Source organism: Piliocolobus tephrosceles, chromosome 3 (genome assembly GCF_002776525.5).
Source record: "Piliocolobus tephrosceles isolate RC106 chromosome 3, ASM277652v3, whole genome shotgun sequence".
Lineage (NCBI taxonomy): Eukaryota > Metazoa > Chordata > Mammalia > Primates > Cercopithecidae > Piliocolobus > Piliocolobus tephrosceles.
The window spans coordinates 102,968,544-102,992,284 of record NC_045436.1 but is presented as its reverse complement, the minus strand read 5'-3'; the positions used below and the strand labels follow the sequence as shown (position 1 = coordinate 102,992,284).

General features: G+C 36.1%; 1 protein-coding gene across 3 annotated transcripts in view; it reads right to left on the bottom strand.

Annotated features, from left to right (window-relative positions):
• The window catches only part of MAPK10 (mitogen-activated protein kinase 10), a 357,025-nt gene that overhangs the window by 176,624 nt on the left and 156,660 nt on the right, over positions 1-23,741 (bottom strand). For 2 of the 3 annotated variants that reach the window (XM_026456695.1, XM_026456696.1), the window contains exon 3: positions 1,057-1,155. Coding sequence is in view for 1 of the 3 variants with exons in the window: in XM_026456697.1 (XP_026312482.1) it covers positions 1,084-1,149 (66 nt within the window). In the remaining 2 variants the exon portion in view is untranslated. The remainder of the gene's footprint in view (positions 1-1,056; positions 1,156-23,741) is intronic. The other variant, XM_026456697.1, reaches the window with a different exon arrangement.

Genomic DNA, 23,741 nt, shown 5'->3' with positions numbered 1-23,741 from the left:
GCAGAGCTTGATTGCTGTGCTGGGAGATCTGCTGCTCTCTTCAGAGCAGGCAGGCAGGGATGTTTAAGTCTGCCTGCTGAAGCTGTGCCCACAGCCACCCCTTCACCAGGTACTCCATCCCAGGGAGATGGGAGTTTCATCTGTAAGTCCCTGACTGAGGCTGCTGCCTTTCTTTCAGAGATGCCCTGCCCAGACAGGCGGAATCTAGAGACAATCTGGCTACAGCGGCTTTGCTGACCTGCAGTGGCCTCCGCCTGGTTGGAACTTTCTGGCGGTTTTGTTTACACTGTGAGGGGAAAACCGCCTACTCAAGTCTCAGTAATGGTAGACGCCCCTGCCCCCACCAAGCCTGAGCATTCCAGGTCGACTTCAGATGGCTGTGCTGTCGGAGAGAATTTTCAAGCCAGTGGATCTTAGCTTGCTGGGCTCCACGGGAGTGGGATCCGTTGAGCTAGACCACTTGGCCTCCTGGCGTCAGCCCCCTTTCCAGGGGAGTAAATGGTTCTGTCTCACTGGTGTTCCAGGTACCACTGGGATATGAAAAAAATTTCTTGTAGCTAGCTTGGTGTCTGCCCAAATGGCTGCCCCGTTTTGTGCTTGAAACCCAGGACCCCTGTGGCGTAGACACCTGAGGGAATCTGCAGGTTGCGAAGACCATGGAAAAAGCATAGCGTCTGGGTCAGAGTGCACCTTTCCTCATGGCACAGTCTTTCATGGCTTCCCTTGACTAGGGGAGGGAGTTCCCTGACCCCTTGCGCTTCCTGGGTGAGGTGACGCCCCACACTGCTTCAGCTCGCCCTCTGTGGGCTGCACCCACTGTGTAACCAGTCCCAGTGAGATTACAGAAGTTGTCTAAAGGTACCTCAGGTGGAAATGCAGAAATCACTCATCTTCTGCATTGATCTCGCTGGGAGCTGCAGAGTGGAGCTGTTTCTATTTGGCCATCTTGCCAGCTCCCAATCCTAAACTACTTTTAATATGATATAAATACTGACTTTGGTGTGGAATATATGCACATGGTATGTCAAAGTGGAAATACAAGGGAATATACTGTACCTTGTTTTACCTGTAAGGAACACACACCTGACAAAAGGCAATTTTCACATCCAATGTTGGTTCACTGCAGTAGTATAAGAAATGGAGGCTCATAAATACCTAGAGGAAAAAGAAATGGAACATAAATTTTCAAATCACTTATTTTTCATTACATAACAGTATAGATTTTGGCATAATTTGAGTTATATGGAAAGCATCATGCACAACATATCTCCAACATTATCCTTATCTTGACCTATACTATATCTTTCACAAACTGTATTTAATAATGAAATAAGGTTAAAAGGTCCTATCTTTTATAATGATCAATTCCATCACACTCGTAAAGATTAGCTATAAGAAAGGGGACATACCTAAAAATTTAAAGGGAAATACATCTTGTTATGAAGAATTTTCAGTTCTTAACATTTAATTTAAAAAAAAAACCCTCAAACATATGCTGAAAAGGATATATATACTTACTGTAGAATAAAAGCACTATTAAATAAAATATAATTTATAATAGAATTCTATATACGACTTGGAGTAATTATATTAGAGCTTAGTGTATTAGTATAGATAAATTTTTCTTTTTTTATTATTATTATACTTTAAGTTCCAGGGTATATGTGCACAACGTGTAGGTTTGTTAAATATGTATACCTGTGCCATGTTGGTGTGCTGTACCCATCAACTCATCACCACCCATTCACTTGTCATTTACATCAGGTATAACTCCCAATGACAACCCTCCGCCCTACTCCCTCCCCATAGTAGGCCCCAGAGTGTGATTTTCCCCTTTCCTAGTACAAGTGATCTCATTGTTCAGGTCCCACCTATGAGTGAGAACATGCAGTGTTTGGTTTTCTGTTCTTGCGATGGTTTGCTGAGAATGATGGTTTCCAGCTGCACCCATGTCCCTACAAAGGACACGAACTCATCCTTTTTTATGGCTGCATAGTATTCCATGGTGTATATGTGCCACATTTTCTTAATCCAGTCTGTCACTGATAGACATTTGGGTTGATTCCAAGTCTTTGCTATTGTGAATAGTGCCGCAATGAACATACGTGTGCATGTGTCTTTATAGCAGCATGATTTATAATCCTTTGGGTATATACCCAGTAATGGGATGGCTGGATCATATGGGACCTCTAGTTCTAGATCCTTGAGGAATCGCCATACTGTTTTCCATAATGGTTGAACTAGTTTACAATCCCACCAACAGTGTAAAAGTGTTCCTATTTCTCCACATCCTCTCCAGCACCTGTTGTTTCCTGACTTTTGAATGATTGCCATTCTAACTGGTGTGAGATGGTATCTCATTGTGGTTTTGATTTGCATTTCTCTGATGGCCAGTGATGATGAGCATTTCTTCATGTGTCTGTTGGCTGTATGAATGTCTTCTTTTGAGAAATGTCTGTTCATATCCTTTCCCCACTTTTTGATGGGGTTGTTTGTTTGTTTTTTTTTTTGTAAATTTGATTGAGTTCTTTGTAGGTTCTGAATATTAGCCTTTGTCAAATGGGTAGATTGCAAAAATGTTCTCCCATTCTGTAGGTTGTCTGTTCACTCTGATGGTAGTTTCTTTTGCTGTGCAGAAGCTCTTTAGTTTAATTAGATCCCATTTGTCAATTTTGGCTTTTGCTGCCATTGCTTTTGGTGTTTTACACGTGAAGTCCTTGCCCATGCCTATGTTCTGAATGGTAATACCTAGGTTTTCCTCTAGGGTTTTTATGGAATTAGCTCTAACATTTAAGTTGCTAATCTATCTTGAATTAATTTTCATAAAAGGAGTAAGGAAAGGATCCAGTTTCAGCTTTCTACTTATGGCTAGCCAATTTTCCCAGCACAATTTATTAAATAGGGAATCCTTTCCCCATTTCTTATTTTCCTCAGGTTTGTCAAAGATCAGATGGCTGTAGATGTGTGGTATCATTTCTGAGAACTCTGTTCTGTTCCATTGGTCTATATCTCTGTTTTGGTACCAGTACCATGTGGTTTTGGTTACTGTAGCCTTGTAATATAGTTTGAAGTCAGGTAGCGTGATGCCTCCAGCTTTGTTCTTTTGACTTAGGATTGTCTTGGCAATGCGGGCTCTTTTTTGGTTCCATGTGAACCTTAAAGCAGTTTTTTCCAATTCTGTGAAGAAAGGCATTGGTAGTTTGATGGGGATGGCATTGAATCTATAAATTACCTTGGGCAGTATGGCCATTTCCACGATATTGATTCTTCCTATCCATGAGCCTGGTATGTTCTTCCATTTGTTTGTGTCCTCTTTTATTTCACTGAGCAGTGGTTTGTAGTTCTCCTTGAAGAGGTCATTTACATTCCTTGTAAGTTGGATTCCTAGGTATTTTATTCTCTTTGAAGCAATTGTGAATGGAAGTTCATTCATGATTTGGCTCTCGGTTATTGGTGTATAAGAATGCTTGTGATTTTTGCACATTATTTTGTATCCTGAGACTTTTCTGAAGTTGTTCCTCAGCTTAAGGAGATTTGGGGCTGAGATGATGGGGTTTTCTAAATATACAATCGTGTCATCTGCAAACAGGGACAATTTGACTTCTTCTTTTCCTAGCTAAATACCCTTTATTTCTTTCTCTTGCCTGATTGCCCTAGCAAGAACTTCCAACACTATGTTGAATAGGAGTGGAGAGAGAGGGCATCCCTGTCTTGTGCCAGTTTTCAAAGGGAATTTTTCCAGTTTTTGACCATTCAGTATGATATTGGCTGTGGGTTTGTCATAAATAGCTCTTATTATTGTGAGGTATACTCCATCAATACCGAATTTACTGGGAGTTTTTAGCATGAAGGGCTGTTGAATTTTGTCAAAGGCCTTTTCTGCATCTATTGAGATAATCATGTGGTTTTTGTCTTTGGTTCTGTTGATATGCTGGATTATGTTTATTGGTTTGCGTATGTTGAACCAGCCTTGCATCCCAGGGATGAAGCCCACTTGATCATGGTGGGTAAGCTTTTTGATGTGCTGCTGGATTCAGTTTGCCAGTATTTATTGAGGATTTTTGAATCAATGTTCATCAGGGAGATTGGTCTAAAATTCTCTTTTTTTGTTGTGTCTCTGCCAGGCTTTGGTATCAGGATGATGTTGGCCTCATAAAATGAGTTATGGAGGATTCCCTCTTTTTCTATTGATTGGAAAAGTTTCAGAAGGAATGATACCAGCCCCTCCTTGTACCTCTGGTAGAATTCAGCTGTGAATCCATCTGGTCCTGGACTTTTTTTGGTTCTAAGCTATTAATAATTGCCTCAATTTCAGAGCCTGCTATTGATCTGTTCAGGGATTCAACTTCTTCCTGGTTTAGTCTTGGGAGAGTGTAAGTGTCCAGGAAATTATCCATTTCTTCTAGATTTTCTAGTTTATTTGCATAGAGGTGTTTATAGTATTCTCTGATGGTAGTTTGTATTTCTGTGGGGTTGGTGGTGATATCCCCTTTATCATTTTTAATTGCATCTATTTGATTCTTCTCTCTTTTCTTCTTTATTAGTCTTGCTAGCAGTCTATCAATTTTGTTGATCTTTTCAAAAAATCAACTCCTGGATTCATTGATATTTTGGAGGGTTTTCTGTGTCTCTATCTCCTTCAGTTCTGCTCTGATCTTAGTTATTTCTTGCCTTCTGCTAGCTTTCGAATGTGTTTGCTTTTGCTTCTCTAGTTCTTTTAATTGTGATGTTAGGGTGCCAATTTTAGATCTTTCCTGCTTTCTCTTGTGGGCATTTAGTGCTATAAATTTCCCTCTACACACTGCTTTAAATGTGTCCCAGAGATTCTGGTATGTTGTATCTTTGTTCTCATTGTTTTCAAAGAACATCTTTATTTCTGCCTTCATTTCGTTATGTACTCAGTAGTCATTCAGGAGCAGGCTGTTCAGTTTCCATGTAGTTGAGTGGTTTTGATTGATTTTCTTAGTCCTGAGTTCTAGTTTGATTGCACTATGGTCTGAGAGACAATTTGTTATAATTTCTGTGCTTGTACATTTGCTGAGGAGTACTTTACTTCCAATTATGTGGTCAATTTTGAAAAAAGTGCGATGTGGTGCTGAGAGAATGTATATTCTGTTGATTTGGGGTGGAGAGTTCTGTAGATTTCTATTAGGTCCACTTGGTACAGACCTGAGTTCAATTCCTGGATATCCTTGTTAACTTTCTGTCTCATTGATCTGTCTAATGTTGACAGTGGGGTGTTGAAGTCTCCCATTATTATTGTATGGGAATTGACGTCTCTTTGTAAGCCTGTAAGGACTTGCTGTATGAATCTCAGTGCTCCTGTATTGGGTGCATATATATTTAGGATAGTTAGCTCTTACTGTTGAATTGATCCCTTTACCATTATGTAATGGCCTTCTTTATCTCTTTTGATCTTTGATAGTTTAAAGTCTGTTTTATCAGAGACTAGGATTGCAACCCCTGCTTTTTTTGTTCTCCATTTGCTTGGTAGATCTTCCTCCATCCCTTTATTTTGAGACTGTGTGTGTCTTCTGCATGTGAGATGGGTCTCCTGAATACAGCAAACTGATGGATGTTGACTCTTTATCCAATTTGCCAGTCTGTGCCTTTTAATTGGACCATTTAGTCCATTTACATTTAAGGTTAATATTGTTATGTGTGAACTTGATCCTGTCATTATGATATTAGCTAGTTATTTTGCTCGTTAGTTGATGCAGTTTCTTCCTAGCATTGATGGCCTTTACATTTTGGCATGTTTTTGCAATGGCTGGTACCAGTTTTTCCTTTTCATTTAGTGCTTCCTTCAGGATCTCTTGTAGGGCAGGCTTGGTGGTGACAAAATCTGTAAGCATTTGCTTGTCTGTGAAGGATTTTATTTCTCCTTCACTTATGAAACTTAGGTTGGCTGGATGTGAAATTCTGGGTTGAAAATTCTTTTCTTTAAGAATGTTGAATATTGGCCCCCACTCTCTTCTGGCTTGTAGAGTTTCTGCCAAGAGATCTGCTGTTAGTCTCATGGGCTTCACTTTGTGGGTAACCTGATCTTTCTCTCTGGCTGCCCTTAACAGTTTTTCCTTCATTTCAACTTTGGTGAATCTGACAATTATGTGTCTTGGAGTTGCTCTTCTCGAGTAGTATCTTTGTGGCATTCTCTGATTATTCTAGATATCCATTCTTCCATTCTTTTTTCAAGATTTTTAGTTTCTTTTTGCTGGGTAAGTAATTCCTCCTTTAGCTCTGAGAAGTTTGATGGACTGAAGCCTTCTTCTCTCAACTCGTCAAAGTCATTCTCTGTCCAGCTTTGATCCGTTGCTGGCAATGAGCTGTGTTCCTTTGGGGGGGGAGATGCGCTCTGATTTTTTGAATTTCCAGCTTTTCTGCCCTGCTTTTTCCCCATCTTTGTGATTTTATCTGCTTTTGGTCTTTGATAACGGTGACTTACTGATGGGGTTTTGGTGTGGGTGTCCTTTCTGTTTGTTAGTTTTCCTTCTAACAGTCAGGACCCTCAGCTTTAGGTCTGTTGGAGATGGCTTGAGGTCCACTCCAGACCCTGCTTTCCTGGGTATCAGCAGCGGAACCTGCAGAAGCTAGAATATTGCTGAACAGCGAGTGTTGCTGTCTGATTCTTGCTCTGGAAGCTTCGTCTCAGGGGTGTACCCTGCCATGTGAGGTGTGCAGTGTTGGTCTGCACCTAATGGGGCATGTCTCCCAGTTAGGCTACTCAGGGGTCAGGGACCCACTTGAGCAGGCAGTCTGCCTGTTCTCAGATCCTCAATCTCTGTGTTGGGAGATCCACTGCTCTCTTCAAAGCTGTCAGACAGGGTCGTTTGCATCAGCAGAGGTTTCTGCTGCTTTTTGTTTAGCTGTGCCCTGTCCCCAGAGGTGGAGTCTACAGAGACAGGCAGGCATCCTTGAGCTGCTGTGGGCTCCACCCAGTTTGAGCTTCCTAGCGGCTTTGTTTACCTACTTAAGCCTCAGCAATGGTGGGCGCCCCTCCCCCATCCTCGCTGCTACCTTGTAGTTAGATCTCAGACTACTGTGCTATCAATGAGGGAGGCTCCGTGGGCATGGGACCCTCCTGACCAGGTGTGGGATATAATCTCCTCGTGTGCCATTTGCTAAGACCCTTGGTAAAGTGCAGTATTGGGGTGGGAGTTACCCACTTTTCCAGGTGTTGTGTGTCTCAGTTCCCCTGGCTAGGAAAAGGGATTCCCTTCCCCCTTGCACTTCCCAGGTGAGGTGATGCCTCTCCCTGCTTCAGCTCTCACTGGTCAGGCTGCACCAGCTGACCAGCACTGATTGTGCGGCACTTCCTACTTAGATGAACCCGGTGCCTCAGTTGAAAATGCAGAAATCACCCGTCTTCTGTGTCGCTCGTGCTGGGACCTGGAGACTGGAGCTGTTCCTATTCAGCCATCTTGCTCCTCCCCGATGGAACCAAAAAGGAGCCCACATGCCAAGACAATCCTAATCAAAAGAACAAAGCTGGAGGCATCACGCTACCTGACTTCAAACTATACTACAAGGCTACAGTAACCAAAACTGCATGGTACTGGTACCAAAACAGAGATATAGACCAATGGAACAGAACAGAGTCCTCAGAAATGATACCACACATCTACAGCCATCTGACCCTTGACAAACCTGAGAAAAACAAGAAATGGGGAAAGGATTCCCTATTTAATAAATGGTGCTGGGAAAATTGGCTAGCCATAAGTAGAAAGCTGAAATTGGATCCTTTCCTTACTCCTTATACAAAAATTAATTCAAGATGGATTAGTGACTTAAATGTTAGAGCTAATACCATAAAAACCCTAGAAGAAAACCTAGGTATTACCATTCAGAACATAGGCATGGGCAAGGACTTCATGTCTAAAACACCAAAAGCAATGGCAGCAAAAGCCAAAATTGACAAATGGGATCTAATTCAACTAAAGAGCTTCTGCACAGCAAAAGAAACTACCATCAGAGTGAACAGGCAACCTACAGAATGGGAGAACATTTTTGCAATCTACTCATCTGACAAAGGGCTAATATCCAGGACCTACAAAGAACTCAAACAAATTTACAAAAAAAAAAACAACCCCATCAAAAAGTGGGCAAAGGATATGAACAGACATTTCTCAAAAGAAGACATTCATACAGCCAACAGACACATGAAGAAATGCTCATCATCACTGGCCATCAGAGAAATGCAAATCAAAACCACAATGAGATACCATTTCATACCAGTTAGAATGGCAATCATTCAAAAGTCAGGAAACAACAGGTGCTGGAGAGGATGTGGAGAAATAGGAACACTTTTACACTGTTGGTGGGATTGTAAACTAGTTCAACCGTTGTGGAAAACAGTATGGTGATTCCTCAAGGATCTAGAACTAGAAGTACTATATGACCCAGCCATCCCATTACTGGGTATATGCCCAAAGGATTATAAATCATGCTGCTATAAACACACATACACATGTATGTTCATTGCAGCACTATTCACAATTGCAAAGACTTGGAATCAACCCAAATGTCCATCAGTGACAGACTGGATTAAGAAAATGTGGCACATATACACCATGGAATACTATACAGCCATAAAAAAGGATGAGTTCGTGTCCTTTGTAGGGACATGGATGTAGCTGGAAACCATCATTCTCAGCAAACTATCACAAGAACAGAAAACCAAACACTGCATGTTCTCACTCATAGGTGGGAACTGAAGAATGAGATCACTTGTACTTGGGAAGGGGAACATCACACACCGGGGTCTATTATGGGGAGGGGGTAGGGCAGAGGGATGGCATTGGGAGTTATACCTGATGTAAATGACGAATTGATGGGTGCTGACGAGTTGATGGGTGCAGCACACCAACATGGCACAAACCTGCACGTTGTGCACATATACCCTAGAACTTAAAGTATAATAATAAAAAAAAAGAAAAAAAAGAGAAAAAAACAAAAAATAAAATAAAATATACTGTTGAAACTTTAAAAAAAAATCTCTCACTGTGATGGTGAATTTTTCGGTTTTCTTTTGTAGTCTTATAATTGTGTTAATATTTGCTTTACACTTTTTGAGGTAATGCTAAGTGCATGTAAGTCCAAGACTGTTACATTTTCTTGGGGTATTTCTCTTTTGTCATTAAGTAATGACTATTGTAATTCCTAATAATACTTTTTGCCTTAAAGGTTATTTTGTTAATATAAGATACTAGCTCTCTTTGGTTTAAATATTTTTTATGTGGTGGGGATATCTATCCCTTACTACTTAAAAATCTCTTTCAACTGCTCTGTGTTATGGGTTAGTCACAATAGCTTATAGCTGAATTTTTTTTCTTAAATTCTATTTAATGTAATGTCACTGACTTCTGACTTTTATTGCTTTCACTGCCTTTTGGGTTTTACGGTTATTGTAGAATTGTTTGTTTTGACTTCTTGTTGCATTCCATCTCAGCAGTTCTGACTTTCCAAAATCATGGAAAGAACAGTTTTTTATAATTAAAAATATATATATCTGGGAGTGCTACAATGTCAGATCAGCATAGACTACAACTTGTGTAACCCATTGCCATTCTATAACCCACTGCCAGTCTATAATTTAAGCCATGTATAGTGTCTACTGTTTAGTAAAGAGAAAAAGAATTGGGAAATTATTGCAATATGATTTCTTAACAAGAGTAATCTCATTGGAATTGAAAGAAGGAAAGAAACAATGACAATAAGCTGTCTGCAGCGCGCCAGAAGTCCTTAAACATGGCTGGATTTCCAAAACTGAAGTTGTTACCATTCCGAGGTTCCTCTTTTGTTTCTATTCAGGTTCCACACATTATTTCTCATATTTGTGTGCTGTCTATGTCGATGCTTACCATATTACTGAATCGTTATAGTACTGGGAATAATTTGCTGTACTAGCTATCTTGTTTGGTGTCCCTTTCTCTCATTAGTGATAACTCTAATGTTAATTAATTTTCTTCCTACTGGTTGCAAATCATACTATTTTGTGCCATCAAAATTAATGAATTTTACTTCTATCTTGTTATATGAACAGTATTTTAAGAAACATCTTAAGTTTCAGATGTAAAACTATGGAGGTATTATTCATGAGAAATTAGATATTATTTTAGAAAGTATTTTATGCATTTATATACTTATGGTTGGAGACATTAAATTAGTTTGGCCTTTCTATTGAGGTTAACGGTATACTTCTGGTTCTTTGTTGGTCAGCATGCTCTAAATCAGAGGTTGGCAAACTTTTTCTGTAAAGGCCAACTAGTAAATTTCTTAGGCTTTATAGCTCATACAGTTCCTCCCACGATTACTCAGTTTTGCCACTGTAACATCAAAGCAGCCATTTACAATTTATAAACTAATGGATGGCTGTGTTCCAATACAATTTTATTTATTAAAACAGGTGATGAACTGAATTTGGCTGATGGACCATAACTTGCTGCCTCCTGCTGTAAATGATGGCACATCTACCTAAGAATTTGACAATATCTTAAAGTTAGCATATGCACAGTTCTTATTAGAAAACTAAATTCAATTCTATTTTCTACTGCAGCCCTTGAAAAGATAAGTACTTGTTTCAAGACATATTTTTCATCTGGTCTTTTGCATATTATAGGGAGAATCCTTTTGAACATGGAAGAGTCAAAGTGTGTCTATGACAGCTTGCAAGCATATGTATGATACAAGAACACAAAGTCCTTTTTAATTAACAATGACTTTGTGTTCTCGTATCATACATATGCTTTCAGGTTGTTATAAAAGTCATTTATAGTAAATCTGTTATGTAATAAATACAGAAATTACTTATAAGTAATGACATTGTATACTGACTGAACTTAGAAACAGTTGGACCTTTTTTTTTTTTAATAATTAGTAGTTCATGGTTCTTCCTTGTATATAATGCATTTCAGTGACAAACCATGGAATCCTGGAGCTGCCCAGAACAATTTGATTTTTCCATTTGTGAAGCTTCTTAAACCTCCTGTGGTTTAGTTGACACATCTCATATAAACAAGAATTTAAACATTGATCTAAGCTGTGAAAACACATCATAGTTACATTATCTTACAGCAGCTACTGTGCACCAATTCAACCTAATAAATTCTCTAGTGTATCTCATTCATACAATTTGGCCTATTGCTTTGTTTGGAATATCCAGTAATTCCTACAGACATATAATAAAGAGAAACTCAGTAGAGTGTATAGCATGGCAAGAAATGCACATATGGGGCTTTTCCCAGAAGAACAACTAGTGATTGAAAGCACTAAACTCCCTAAATTAGTTTCTCCTTCTCTTTCAAGCTATTTACAGGTCATATATTGCACCAATATATTGTCACTAATTTCACTTTAGCATAATATTGAGATACCACCTTTACCATTTGTGTTGCTTGTATGCAATGGGCCAAATGCTCTCTGCCATGCTACCAGGGAAAACAATTAGCAAACACGTTTTTTGTAATTTGCTGGGATTGTCATTGTAAACATTCTTTATCTTTTAAGGTGTCTTCGTAGAGCAAGAAGGTTATGCATCGACTTCGTAACTTTTTCAGCTATGATGTTACACTGGAGTCTTTGTAATGCAAACTAGGAAAGGTCAGGACGCTTGCTTTTCATAGTAAGATTATTCATTCATTAAAAATTAAAACACATTGTTTGTTTCGGGGTGGGGGTGCTGGATGTTATTATTTCCCACATGCCCACTTCAGCAATATAGAACTGAAATGTCCTTGCTGGGTAGCATTTCTGAAGTCACTGTGCTTGGATTCTTTCCTTCATATTTCCACTACTGCAAACTCCTTGCTCCTAATTTGTTAGCATCAAATGTATCGCAAATTCACAAGTTTCAATATAAGGAGATAATTTAAAAACGTAGATCTGTACTTTTAAAATTGGGTTTTTCTTTCATTCAGTAAACATTTTCTCAATATTATCTATATACCAACAATAGTGGTAGGTCCTGGGGTTGTGAAGATTAATAAAACATAGTTATTTTCCTTGAGAAGATCTTAAATAGAAAGGAAAAGACATATAAATGAATGGTTACAATATTATATGATATTTATAACAAAAGTGATGAACAAAGTGCTGTGAGAAGACTGAGCGAAATTCAAAGAGTGACTGGAAGACTTCCCTGTTTCATGCATGCTGCAAGACAGTGAACAACAATGAAACAATGTATTTTGAATGCTGAAAATGAACAGTTTGAAAATAAAAATACCATTTAAAATAATATCAAAACCCATGAATGCTTACAAATAAACCTTAAAGAAGTGTATAAGAACTATACACCTTTATACTATGTGAGTAAATATAAAGTACCTTTTTGGTAATTTCTTTCAAATATAATTGCCTCTTTAAAACACAACTAATAGCAATGTTTTATGAGGCCTAATGTGTGTATAAGTAAAATATGTAACATCAATAGCTCAAAGGATTGTAGAGGAAAATGGAAGTATACTATTATAAGTTTCTTAAACTATATGTGAAACAGAATATTATTTGAAGCTAGATTATTATAAATTTAAAATGTGGGGTGTTAACTCTAGAACAACCACTAAAAAAAGAAGAAAAAGACAATTTAAAGCTTCACAAAGAAAATATAGGAGAATATCTCCGTGAACCTGGGGGTAGGCACAAATCCAAAAACAAGTTAATCATAAAAGGAAAATAAATGAAAAAATAAATTCATAAAATTAAAAATACTACTAATTTAAAAATAACATTAATAAACTGAATATGCGAGCTGAAGCCTGAGAGAAAATATTCGTAATGCATGTCTCTAATAGAAGACTTTTATCTGGAATAGATAAAGCATTTCTATAATTTGTAATATAAAGATAAAGACTTCTCCCCACCTCTAGTCCACTATCCATTGAGCAAAAGACTTGGAAAAGCACTTCACCAAGGAAGATAAATAAATGGCCAATAAACACATAAAAATTTCTCAAAATTATAAGTCTTCATTATATTTTTTAAATACTCCCTAAAATGATTAAAATTTAGAAAAATTATGACATCAAATGTTGGCAGGGATGTGAAGCTACTGAATTTTCATACGTTGCTGCAGGAGATTGAAAAATGGTTCTGGTAGCTTTTAAAAAGTTAAACATATTCCTTCAACCTAAGTGTCTATCAACAGATGAACAGATAAAGAAACTGTGGTACATATATATACACAATGGAATATTGTTAAGCCGTAAAAGAGAATGAGATCCTGTCATTTACAACACGGACAGAACTGGAGGACTTTATGTGAAGGGAAATAAGCCAAGCATGAAAAGACAAATGTTTTCACTCATATGTGGGAACTAAAGAAATTGATCTCATGGAGATAGAGAATAGAATGATGATTACCAAAGGCTGGGAAGGGTGGTGCAGAGGAAGGAGTTAAGAGGGAATAATTAATGGGTACAGAAATACAATTAGATAGAAGCAATACGATTTAGTGTTCAGTAGGATGAGTCTAGTTGACAATAATTTATTGTATATATTAACATAACTAAAACAGTGGAATTAGAATGTTCCTAACCCAAAGAAATGATAAATGCTTGAAGTGATGGATATCTCAATTACACTGATTTAGTCATTACACATGGTATGCTTGTATTAAAATTTCACATGTACCCCATAAATATGTATAGCTGTCATGTATCCATAAAAATTAGAAATTAAAAAATTATACATAATACTATCCCCACAATTCAAGAATTTCTTCTCTAGGTATTTTCCCTAAGAGAAATGAAAACATGCAAAAAGACACATTCATAAATGATCATAGTAGCATTATTATAATATCCAAAAAATAGAAACATCTCAACCGACCAAATGCAGAATCAATTAACAAACTATGGTACAGCAATAAATAGGGACAATTACTGATAAATACAGTAACATGGATGAATACTAAAGACATTTTGCTGAGCAAAAGGAGCCAACAAAACAGAGTACATACTGTGTAATTTCATTTACATTAGTTCTAGGAGAAGAACTAATTTATAATGAAAGAAGTTAGAACACTGTTTGGAGGGTGAGGAGTATTTTCCAAAAAAGGCACATGGCGTTTTCAGACTATCCTCTGTTCGTTGGAATGTGTGTTTCAGGGATATATGCATTTTTCAAAATTCATCCACCTGTACGCTTAAGAATGGTTCATTTTGCTGTGTAAATTAGACTTGAATCAAAACTATTTTCTTAAAAAATTAAAACATTAACAAAACAGTGGCTACTGTCTGGCAAAAATTATACATAAAATCCCTGGACACGCAATTAACTAACCTCACATATTAAAATTTAAAGAGTAAATTGCTCCTTTTGTTTTGTTTTTTACTTAGTGATTATATTTAGTATTTTTTTCCTATGGAGAATTTATTTTCAAATATAACAGAAAACCTAAAATGGGAAAAGTTCTAGAATTTTTTAATTCAGTAGTTTAATGGTTCCTTTCATCTTCCTGCTTTACAAACCTCACCTTTTCTCCTCAAGAGTATTTCCTATTAGTGGCTATTATGAGTGTTTGGCACATCATACCAAACGTGCATACACATCCATGCATACACAACAAGGCCCAGCAGAAGACTGAAGGACCACTCATTCCTTGTATCATTTGACCTTTTTTTCTGTAAAATATTTCAGACATATCCAATAGCATATGTTTCATATGTTTAAACAATGTTTGATATGTTTTATAGGGTTTAAGTAATGTAACAAACGTGTGTGAACCCCGCTGCCCAGTTTCAAGTAGGCATAGCTAATGTCTTTGAAGCTCCCTGCATGCCCCTTCCCAGTGGCATTCCTCATCTTCCCAGGATAATTGTCTCAACTCTTGGATTTTGCATTTTTTATTTCTTTGCTTTTAAAAAACAGTTTTATCACACTAAAGCAATATTCTTAAATCAGATATTGTTTAGTTGTGAATATTTTCAAAATTTCATAAATGGATTAAGCATAACATAACAAAAAAGAGATGTTGTCATATTTGATACTTGTTTCACTATTCAACTATTTCATTGCTATATTGTATTCCACTAAAGGAAAATACCACAATTTATTTATCCACTGTTCTTTCTATGAATATTTGTTTTTTTTCCAGGTTCATTTTTATTATTTATTGTGCTATTATAAAAATATTCTAATGAACTTTCTTGTATGTGTATACTGGTAGAAAAACATAAGAGTTTCTCTAGGAATATGTGTAGATGTGGAATTATTGTGTTTTAGGCTATGCACAAGTTTACTAAATAATGGCATTTTCTCTCTAAATTTAGTTGTTCCAATTGCCACTCCTATTAGTAATGTATAAATATTCTCATCAACCTACTCTCAAATACTGAATATGTATTATACTTTTCAGTTTTTGACAATTTGAAGGATATAAAATAGTATCTCAATATGATTTTAAGGTACACATATATTCGTGAGCCCTTGTATATTTCTTTTTTCATAAAATTCTTCAACTTTGGGAGTTTTATTTATACATTGGTCCTTTGTCTTTTCTTCTTGATTTTTAAGGAACTTTTTTTAGATTCTGGATACATTTTTCACTGTTTATATGCATTTTTATTTTATTTCAAACTTGTGGACTACTTTTTATACTAATTATCACATAGTTTAATAAACAGAGATGGTTAATTTTAATATAGTTTATTTTATTAATATATTTTTCAAAGCTTAGCATATATATTATTTATGATTTATTTCACAGAAACATTCAACCATATTTTCTTCTATATTATTTAAAGTTTGGCCTTTCCTGAAGTTTCTGATCTGTCTGGAATTATTTTTTGTGTACAACGTGAGGTAGGGATTGCCAAGAACGCTGAAGAGTCTGAGATACTATCTTACTTGCAAGTTCACAAGTTAGCCTTTGACAATTTTATGGATATTGGCAGAAGATACAAGACTCCTGGGTCAGATACGACGGTCTTTATTACTCAAAGGAATGGCAGCAGTTAGACCACCAGAACTCATATCAGTTCCTTGGGCCCCAGTTCCCATAGGGTGATATGACATTCAGGTGACCCCAGCACAAACAGTTGCATTATTGAAGAGAAACCTCAAGCTAAGGGAACCCAAATCTTTTGTAATGGGCAGTAAACATGCCTAACCTTTGCCCCAGAGAGCCCCATAGTCATTAGATCTACCCTGTCCTCCAGAAGGAGACACTATCTCTATCTTTCAAGGCTGTCAGCTCTATAATCATCCTTAGCAAGATGGTCTGGAACAAACTAGTGTTTCTGTTTGCAAAACATGTGGAAATATGAGAGGGCCGTAGAGAATTGCCTTCCAACAGGATTCTACTTCCTCCCCATCCCCATATAATGATCAATTGGGGTGGATCAGCATGATTTAATGCATAGTTTCTTCTTTCCTCAGATGTCTGCAGTGCATACCTTGACATAATCAGGTTCCCATGTATGTCTGTGTCTGTTCTGGGCTCTGTATTCTATTAATTCATAGTCTATCATGGCATCAATGCAACATATTTTTACTTATTACACCTTTATAATAGTTCTTGATCTCTGGCAGAACACTTCCCTTGCCAGCGCGAGGCAAACAGCCACTTGTTCTTCTTCAGGACTATCTTATCTATTTTTATCCTTTCAGTCTTCCTTAAATTTAAAAAACCTGCAGAAGTTCCAATGCAAAACATTTTTCCTTGCATTTCAGACCTTCCCTCCCAGATTATTTTGCTTCCTCATAAAGTTTATTGAAAACTTCCTATAGTAAGCTCTATGCAGGTCTCCAGTATGAATTCCCACTATAGACAGGTGTAAATCTTGTTTCCTGTACTCTGCATGCTACCTTTTAAGAACTGAAGTTCTGAGTGGCTGGCAAGATGGCTGGCAAATTGTCTCTGTTTGCAGATGACATGATTTTATATTTAGAAAACCCCATTATCTCAGCCCAAAGTCTCCTTAAGCTGATAAGCAACTTCAGCAAAGTCTCAGGATGCAAAATCAATGAGCAAAAAATCACAAGCATTCCTATACACCAATAGTAGACAAACAGAGCCAAATCTGTTTTGAACTCCCATTCACAATTGCTATGAAGAGAACAAAATGCCTAGGAAAACAACTTACAAGGGATGTGAAAGACCTTGAAGAGCAAGGAGAACTACAAACCACTGCTCAGGAAATAAGAGAGGACAAAAACAAATGGAAAAACATTCCATGCTCATGATTAGGAAGAATCAATATTGTGAAAATGGCTATACTGCCCAAAGTAATTTATAGATCAATGCTTTCCTCATCAAGCTACCATTAACTTTCTTCACAGAATTAGAAAAAAGTACTTTAAATTTCATATGGAAATGAAAAAGAGCCTGAATAGCCAAGGCAATCCTAAGCAAAAAGAACAAAGCTGGAGGCATCACGCTGCCAGATTTCAAACTATACTACAAGGCTACAGTAACAAAAACAGCATGGTGTTGGTACCAAAACAAATATATTGACCAATGGAACAGAACAGAGACCTCAGAAACAATGCCACATATCTACAATCAGATGATCTTCGACAAACCTGACAAAAACAAACCATGGGGAAAGGAATCCCTATTTAATAAATGGTGTTGGGAAAACTGGTTAGCCATGTGCAGAAAACCGAAACTGGGCCCTTTCCTTACAACTTATACAAAAATTAACTCGAGATGGATTACAGACTTAAACATAAGACCTAAAACCATAAAAACCTTAGAAGAAAACCTAGGTAATACCATTCAGGACATAGGCATGGACAAATATTTCATGACTGAAACACCAAAAGCAATGGCAACAAAAGCCAAAATTGACAAATGAGATCTAATTAAAGAGTTTCTGCACAGCCAAAGAAACTATCATCAGAGTGAAACAGACAACCTACAGAATGGGAGAACATTTTTCCAATGTATCCATCTGACAAAGGGCTAATATCCAGAATCTACAAGGAACTTAAACAAATTTAAAAGAAAAAAAACAAACAACACCATCAAAAAGTGGGTGAAGGATACGAACAGACACTTCTCAAAAGAAGACATTTATGTAGTCAACAAACATACGAAAAAAAAACTCATCATCACTGGTCATTAGAGAAATGCAAATCAAAACCACAATGCGATAACATCTCATGCCAGTTTTAATGGTGACCCTTAAAAAGTCAGGAAACAAAGATGCTGGAGAGGATGTGGAGAAATAGGAATGCTTTTACAATATTGGTGGGAGTGTAAATAAGTTCAACCATTGTGGAAGACAGTGTGGCGATTCCTCAAGGATCTAGAACCAGAAATACCATTTGATCCAGCAATCCCATTACTGGGTATATATCCAAAGGATTATAAATCATTCTACTATAAAGACACATGCACGTGTATGTTTATTACAGCACTGTTCACAATAGCAAAGACTTGCAACCAACCTACATGCTCATCAGTGATAGACTGGATAAAGAAAATGTGGCACATATACACCATGCAATACTATGCATCCATAAAGAGGATGAGTTCATGTCCTTTGCAGGGACATGGATGAAGCTGGAAACCATCATTCTCAGCAAACTAACACGGGAACTGAAAGCCACACTCCATGTTCTCACTCATAAGTGGGAGTTGAACAATGAGAACACATGGACAGAGGGAGGGGAACATCACACGGAGAGGCCTGTCAGGGTGGGGGCCACCTGACAAGGGAGGGATAGCATTCGGAGAAATACCTAATGTAGATGATGAGTGGATGGGTGCAGCAAACCACCAGGGCATGTGTATACCTATGTAACAAACCTGCACATTCTGCACATGTATCCCAGTACTTAAAGTATAATAAAAAATAAAAATAAAAAAAGAAGTAAAGTTCCAGTCATCAGACATCAGCAGATGGCCTGTGACAAACAGTGGTCTCAGCTCATTTACTTCTCTGCATGCATCCTTTCACATGGTTTTCAACTTCTCAGAACTTTTCATGCTTTTATTTTTGACAACTCAGCTATGCATTCTGAAAGATATTTTGTGTATTTTATGTTTACATTTTTAGGGATTTTGCACTGATAGTGATTTTCAGGACATCTTATCAATCCTTGCCAGAAACAGAAGTCACATATTGATAGTGTTTTAAATAGTGCGTTTTGAACACAGTAAACATTCAACAAAGTGTGTTTAATTGAACTGAAAAGAATTTATTTGGGTTTCTCTGATGTTGCTGTGTCATTCTCAAATAACTCAGTACCTAATTAGGCATTACTACCATTAGATGACTTTGCCTCTTCTTAAAACTTTGCAAACTTACAGAATATTTTGAACATACAGAAAATGATATAATTGAATCTTTGTACTTCCCACCAAGATTAAACTTATGTTAACAAGGCGTCCAATACTTTTTACTCCACAATTACACATACTTAAAAGCAATATATAATCATTTTTGCATATTTTGTAATTTCAAAATTTCACACAAATATAGTATATTCTTTATATTTGTTACAAACTGCTTTTAATCTCAGTCAATATCATGTTTGAAAAATTTATCTATCTCGGCCCCAAATCTCCTTAAGCTGATAAACAACTTCAGCAAAGTCTCAGTATACAAAATTAATGTGCAAAAATCACAAGCATTCTTATACACCAGTAACAGAAAAACAGAGAGCCAAATCATGAACAAACTTCCATTCACAATTGCTTCAAAGAGAATAAAATACGTAGGAATCCAACTTACAAGGGACATAAAGGACCTCTTCAAGGAGAACTACAAACCACTGCTCAGAGAAATAAAAGAGGACACAAACAAATGGAAGAACATACCATGCTCATGGATAGGAAGAATCAATATCGTGAAAATGGCCATACTGCCCAAGGTAATTTATAGATTCAATGCCATCCCCATCAAGCTACCAATGAGTTTCTTCACAGAATTGGAGAGATTTTAATACATCTTCCTCAGTAATTGATAAATCAAGAGTAAGAACATCTTAAGGACAGTATAGAAAAGCATAACTATCTCTTGCTTTTTATATAAACTGTTATAAAATAACAAAAAAGTGAGAAATTCTCCTATTAATTTGTTGAGGTTCATAAACTATCATACAAAGATAATATAAGACAAGAAAATTATAGTACAATCTTATGAACACACAGGTGAAAAATTTAAAAAATTATCAACCAAAATTATATGTTAGGAAAAAAATACACAAGACCAACTAGAGTTTATCCTAAGTATACAAGCATGTGGCAAATTGAGAATATCTAATAATATAATTCAATATATTTAACTCATTAAAAGAGAAAAATCCTTATCATATTCAAAGATAGAGAAAATAATTTGATACCACTTCAAATCTATTCATGGTTAAAACACACAAATACATTTCGCCAACTAGAAAAAAAGACATTTTTCATAACTGGGTAAGAGTTATCTATCAAAAGCAACAAATAGCATATTTAATGATGAAAACAAGAAAAAGGGACATTCCCTCTCAGGTTTAATAAAATATAAAGATGTCTGCCATCATTGTTTCTATTCAATAGTACCCTGGAAATGAAATGAAATTTTAAAAATTGGCATACGAATTGAAAAAAACAAACTGCTCTCCACTGAAGACAATGGGATTGTTTAGATAGACATGGCAATAGCAACCACCAATTATTTTAACCAATAAAATAATTAAATAGAATTTCTGGAGATAAATCAATAGTTTCTGATAATACCTAATGTCGGCAATTTTATAGGGAAATACAAAGATTAATACAATAGTTAGTATATAAGATTCTAATTGCTTGCTCCTATACAACAATATTAAAGAACAAATTGACAGTAGTTGGTAAGGTTGAAGCCATGTAAACTAAACAAATCAATGATTCCCCTTCTATGTATCTATACTGAGAAACTTGACACAAAATGCAAGCAGGGATCATGTTCATTATTTCTCAGTTTTTAATAGTAAAAAAGTCAACAAAACTAACAACTACCATGAGAGAAATTTATTCATGAAGGAAAATACAAGACTTGAAGTGAATAAACTGGATCTAAATGTAACAATATGGTTACATTTCTAAAGCAATGTTTAAGAAGCACAAGAAAATGACAGCACTGATGTATTCACATATATAAAATTTAAAACACTGTTAATGAATAAAAGGTGAAGTAAGAAGCACCAGAAACCTGCCTCCCTACCTAGACAACAATTGCATTGACAGAATCTGCATGAGGTAACTATTTTGGAACTCTGGAGTCTATTGAAGGCTCACAATTTCTAGGCTAATCCTCAGTATGAAGAAAGCCCATGCCAATCAAAAACAAAACAAAAGTTAAAAACAGCAAACTTTAGGACAGAAGGAGAATCTGATTTCCATAGTTATCATATTAGTAGATTCAAATTTTCAGTTTTTACATTGGTGAAAAAAATTGAAGAGAACACGATAAAATGGAAAAATAGTCCATGTTTATGGATTGGAGGAATCAATATTGTTAAAATGTCTACACCCTACTCAATGTAATTTACAGATTTGATTCATTCCCTATCAAAGTACTGATGACATTCTTCATAGAAACAAGAAAAACAGTCCTAAAATTTATATGGAACCACAAAATACCCAGAATAGCCAAAACTGTCCCGAGCAAAAAGAGCAAATCTGGAGGAATCACCTTACCTGACTTCAAATTATATTACAGAGCTGTAGTAACCAAAGCAGTATGGTACTGGCATAAAAATAGACACACAGACCAATGGAACAGAAAAGAGAACCCAGAAACAAATCCATACATCTACAGTGAACTCATTTTCAACAAAGCTGCCAAGAACATACATTGGGGAAAGGACAGTCTCTTCAATAAATGGTGCTGAGAAAACTAGATATCTATATGCAGAGGTGCTGAGAAAACTAGATATCTATAAGCAGAAGAATAAAACTAGACCCTAATCTCTCACAATAAGCAAAATTCAAATCAAAATGGATTACAGTCTTAAATGTAAGACCTCAAACTATAAAACATCTACAAGAAAACTTTGGTGAAACCCTCCAGGACATTCACTGGGCAAATATTTCTTGAGGAATACCCCACAAACACAGGCAACAAAAGCAAAAAATGGACAAATAGGATAACAAGTGAAAAACTTCTCCACAGCAAAGGAAACAGTCAATGAAGTGAAGAGATAACCCATAGAATGGGAGAAAGTATTTGCAAACTATCCACCTGACAAAGTATTAATAAGACAATATATAAGGAGCTCAAACAACTCTATAAGAAAAAAATTGAAAAATCTGATTAAATAATAATTCAATGTTCAATAATATAATACATTTAAAGATAACCAAAAGTATTTATAATTGCATTATTTGTGACACAAAGGATAAGTGCTTAAGGTGATGGATACCCTATTTACCATGATGTGATTTTTATGCATTGTATGCCTGTATCAAATATCTCATGTACACCTATGTCTCATTATTATGTTGTTTTCAACAAAAGTCACAAGTCATCCAAAAAAAAAAGGAAAGTATGGCTCAGTCAAAGAAAAAAATAGACAGAAAACGATCCCTGAGAAAGGTCAGATGGCAAAACTATTAGACAAAGACTTTAAAACAACTCTCTCAAAGATGCTCAAAGAACTGAAGGAAGACATAGAAAAATTCAAGAAAATAACATATGAACAATAAAAATATTAATAAAGAGAAATCCTAAAAAGGAAAAAAAAAAAAAGAAATTCTAGAGCTGAAAAGTACAAGTGAAGTGAAAAGAAAACAAACAAACAAAAAAAATCATGAGACAAACTCCAAGGGAGATTTGAGCTGCAGAGTAAAGAATCAATGAACTTGATGACAGAACAATAAAAATTATCGATTCTGAAGAAGAGAAAGAAAGACTGAGAAAAGTAAACAAAGCCTAAACAACCTGCGGAATATCATTAAGTGAACCAACTCATACACTGTGGAGTTTCAAAAGAAGAAGAGACAGAGAGAGTGGTAGAAAGATTATATAAAGGAATAATTGCCAAAACTTTTCAAGTCTGATGAAAGATATAAACACCTAAGAAGATCAACAAATGCCAAGTTGGATGAATCAAAAAGACCCCATGCTGGAACACATTAAAATTAATCTTTTGAAAGACAAAGACAGAGAGAATATTGAAAGCAGTGAGAAAGAAGTGATTCAGCACATACAAGAGATTCTTAGTAAGATTATTAGCAGATTTCTAATCAGAAACTTTGGAGGGCAGAAGGGAGTGGGCTAATATATTCAAAGTGCTAAAAGAAAAAAGTGTCAACCAAGATCTAATGTCTAACCAAAATGTCTTTCAAAAGTAGGAAAGAAATTAAGACATTTCCAGATAAACAAAAGCTATAAGAGTTCACTACCACTAGACCTGCTTTGCAAGAAATGCTAAATAAAGTCATTCGGGTTAAAATGAAAGGATACTCAAAGCCATGTGAGGAAATAAAAACTCAGTAAAGGAAAATATATAGATGATTATAAAAGTTAGTTTTATTGCAACAATGATTTGTAATTCTACTCTTTGCTTTCTACATAATTTAAGAGGCTAATGCACTGAGAACTGCTTGTTTTTGGACACACACAGTGTAAATGTAATTTATAACATCAATAACTAAATAAAGGGATTAAGGATAAAGCTAGAAAAAAGCAGAGTTTTGTATGTTATTGAAGTTAAGTTGCCATAAATTCAAATTGGTGTGCTACAACTTTAACATGTTAAATGTAATCCCCATGTTAGACACAGACACAAAAATAGTTATAGAACCTACACAAAAGAAAATCAGA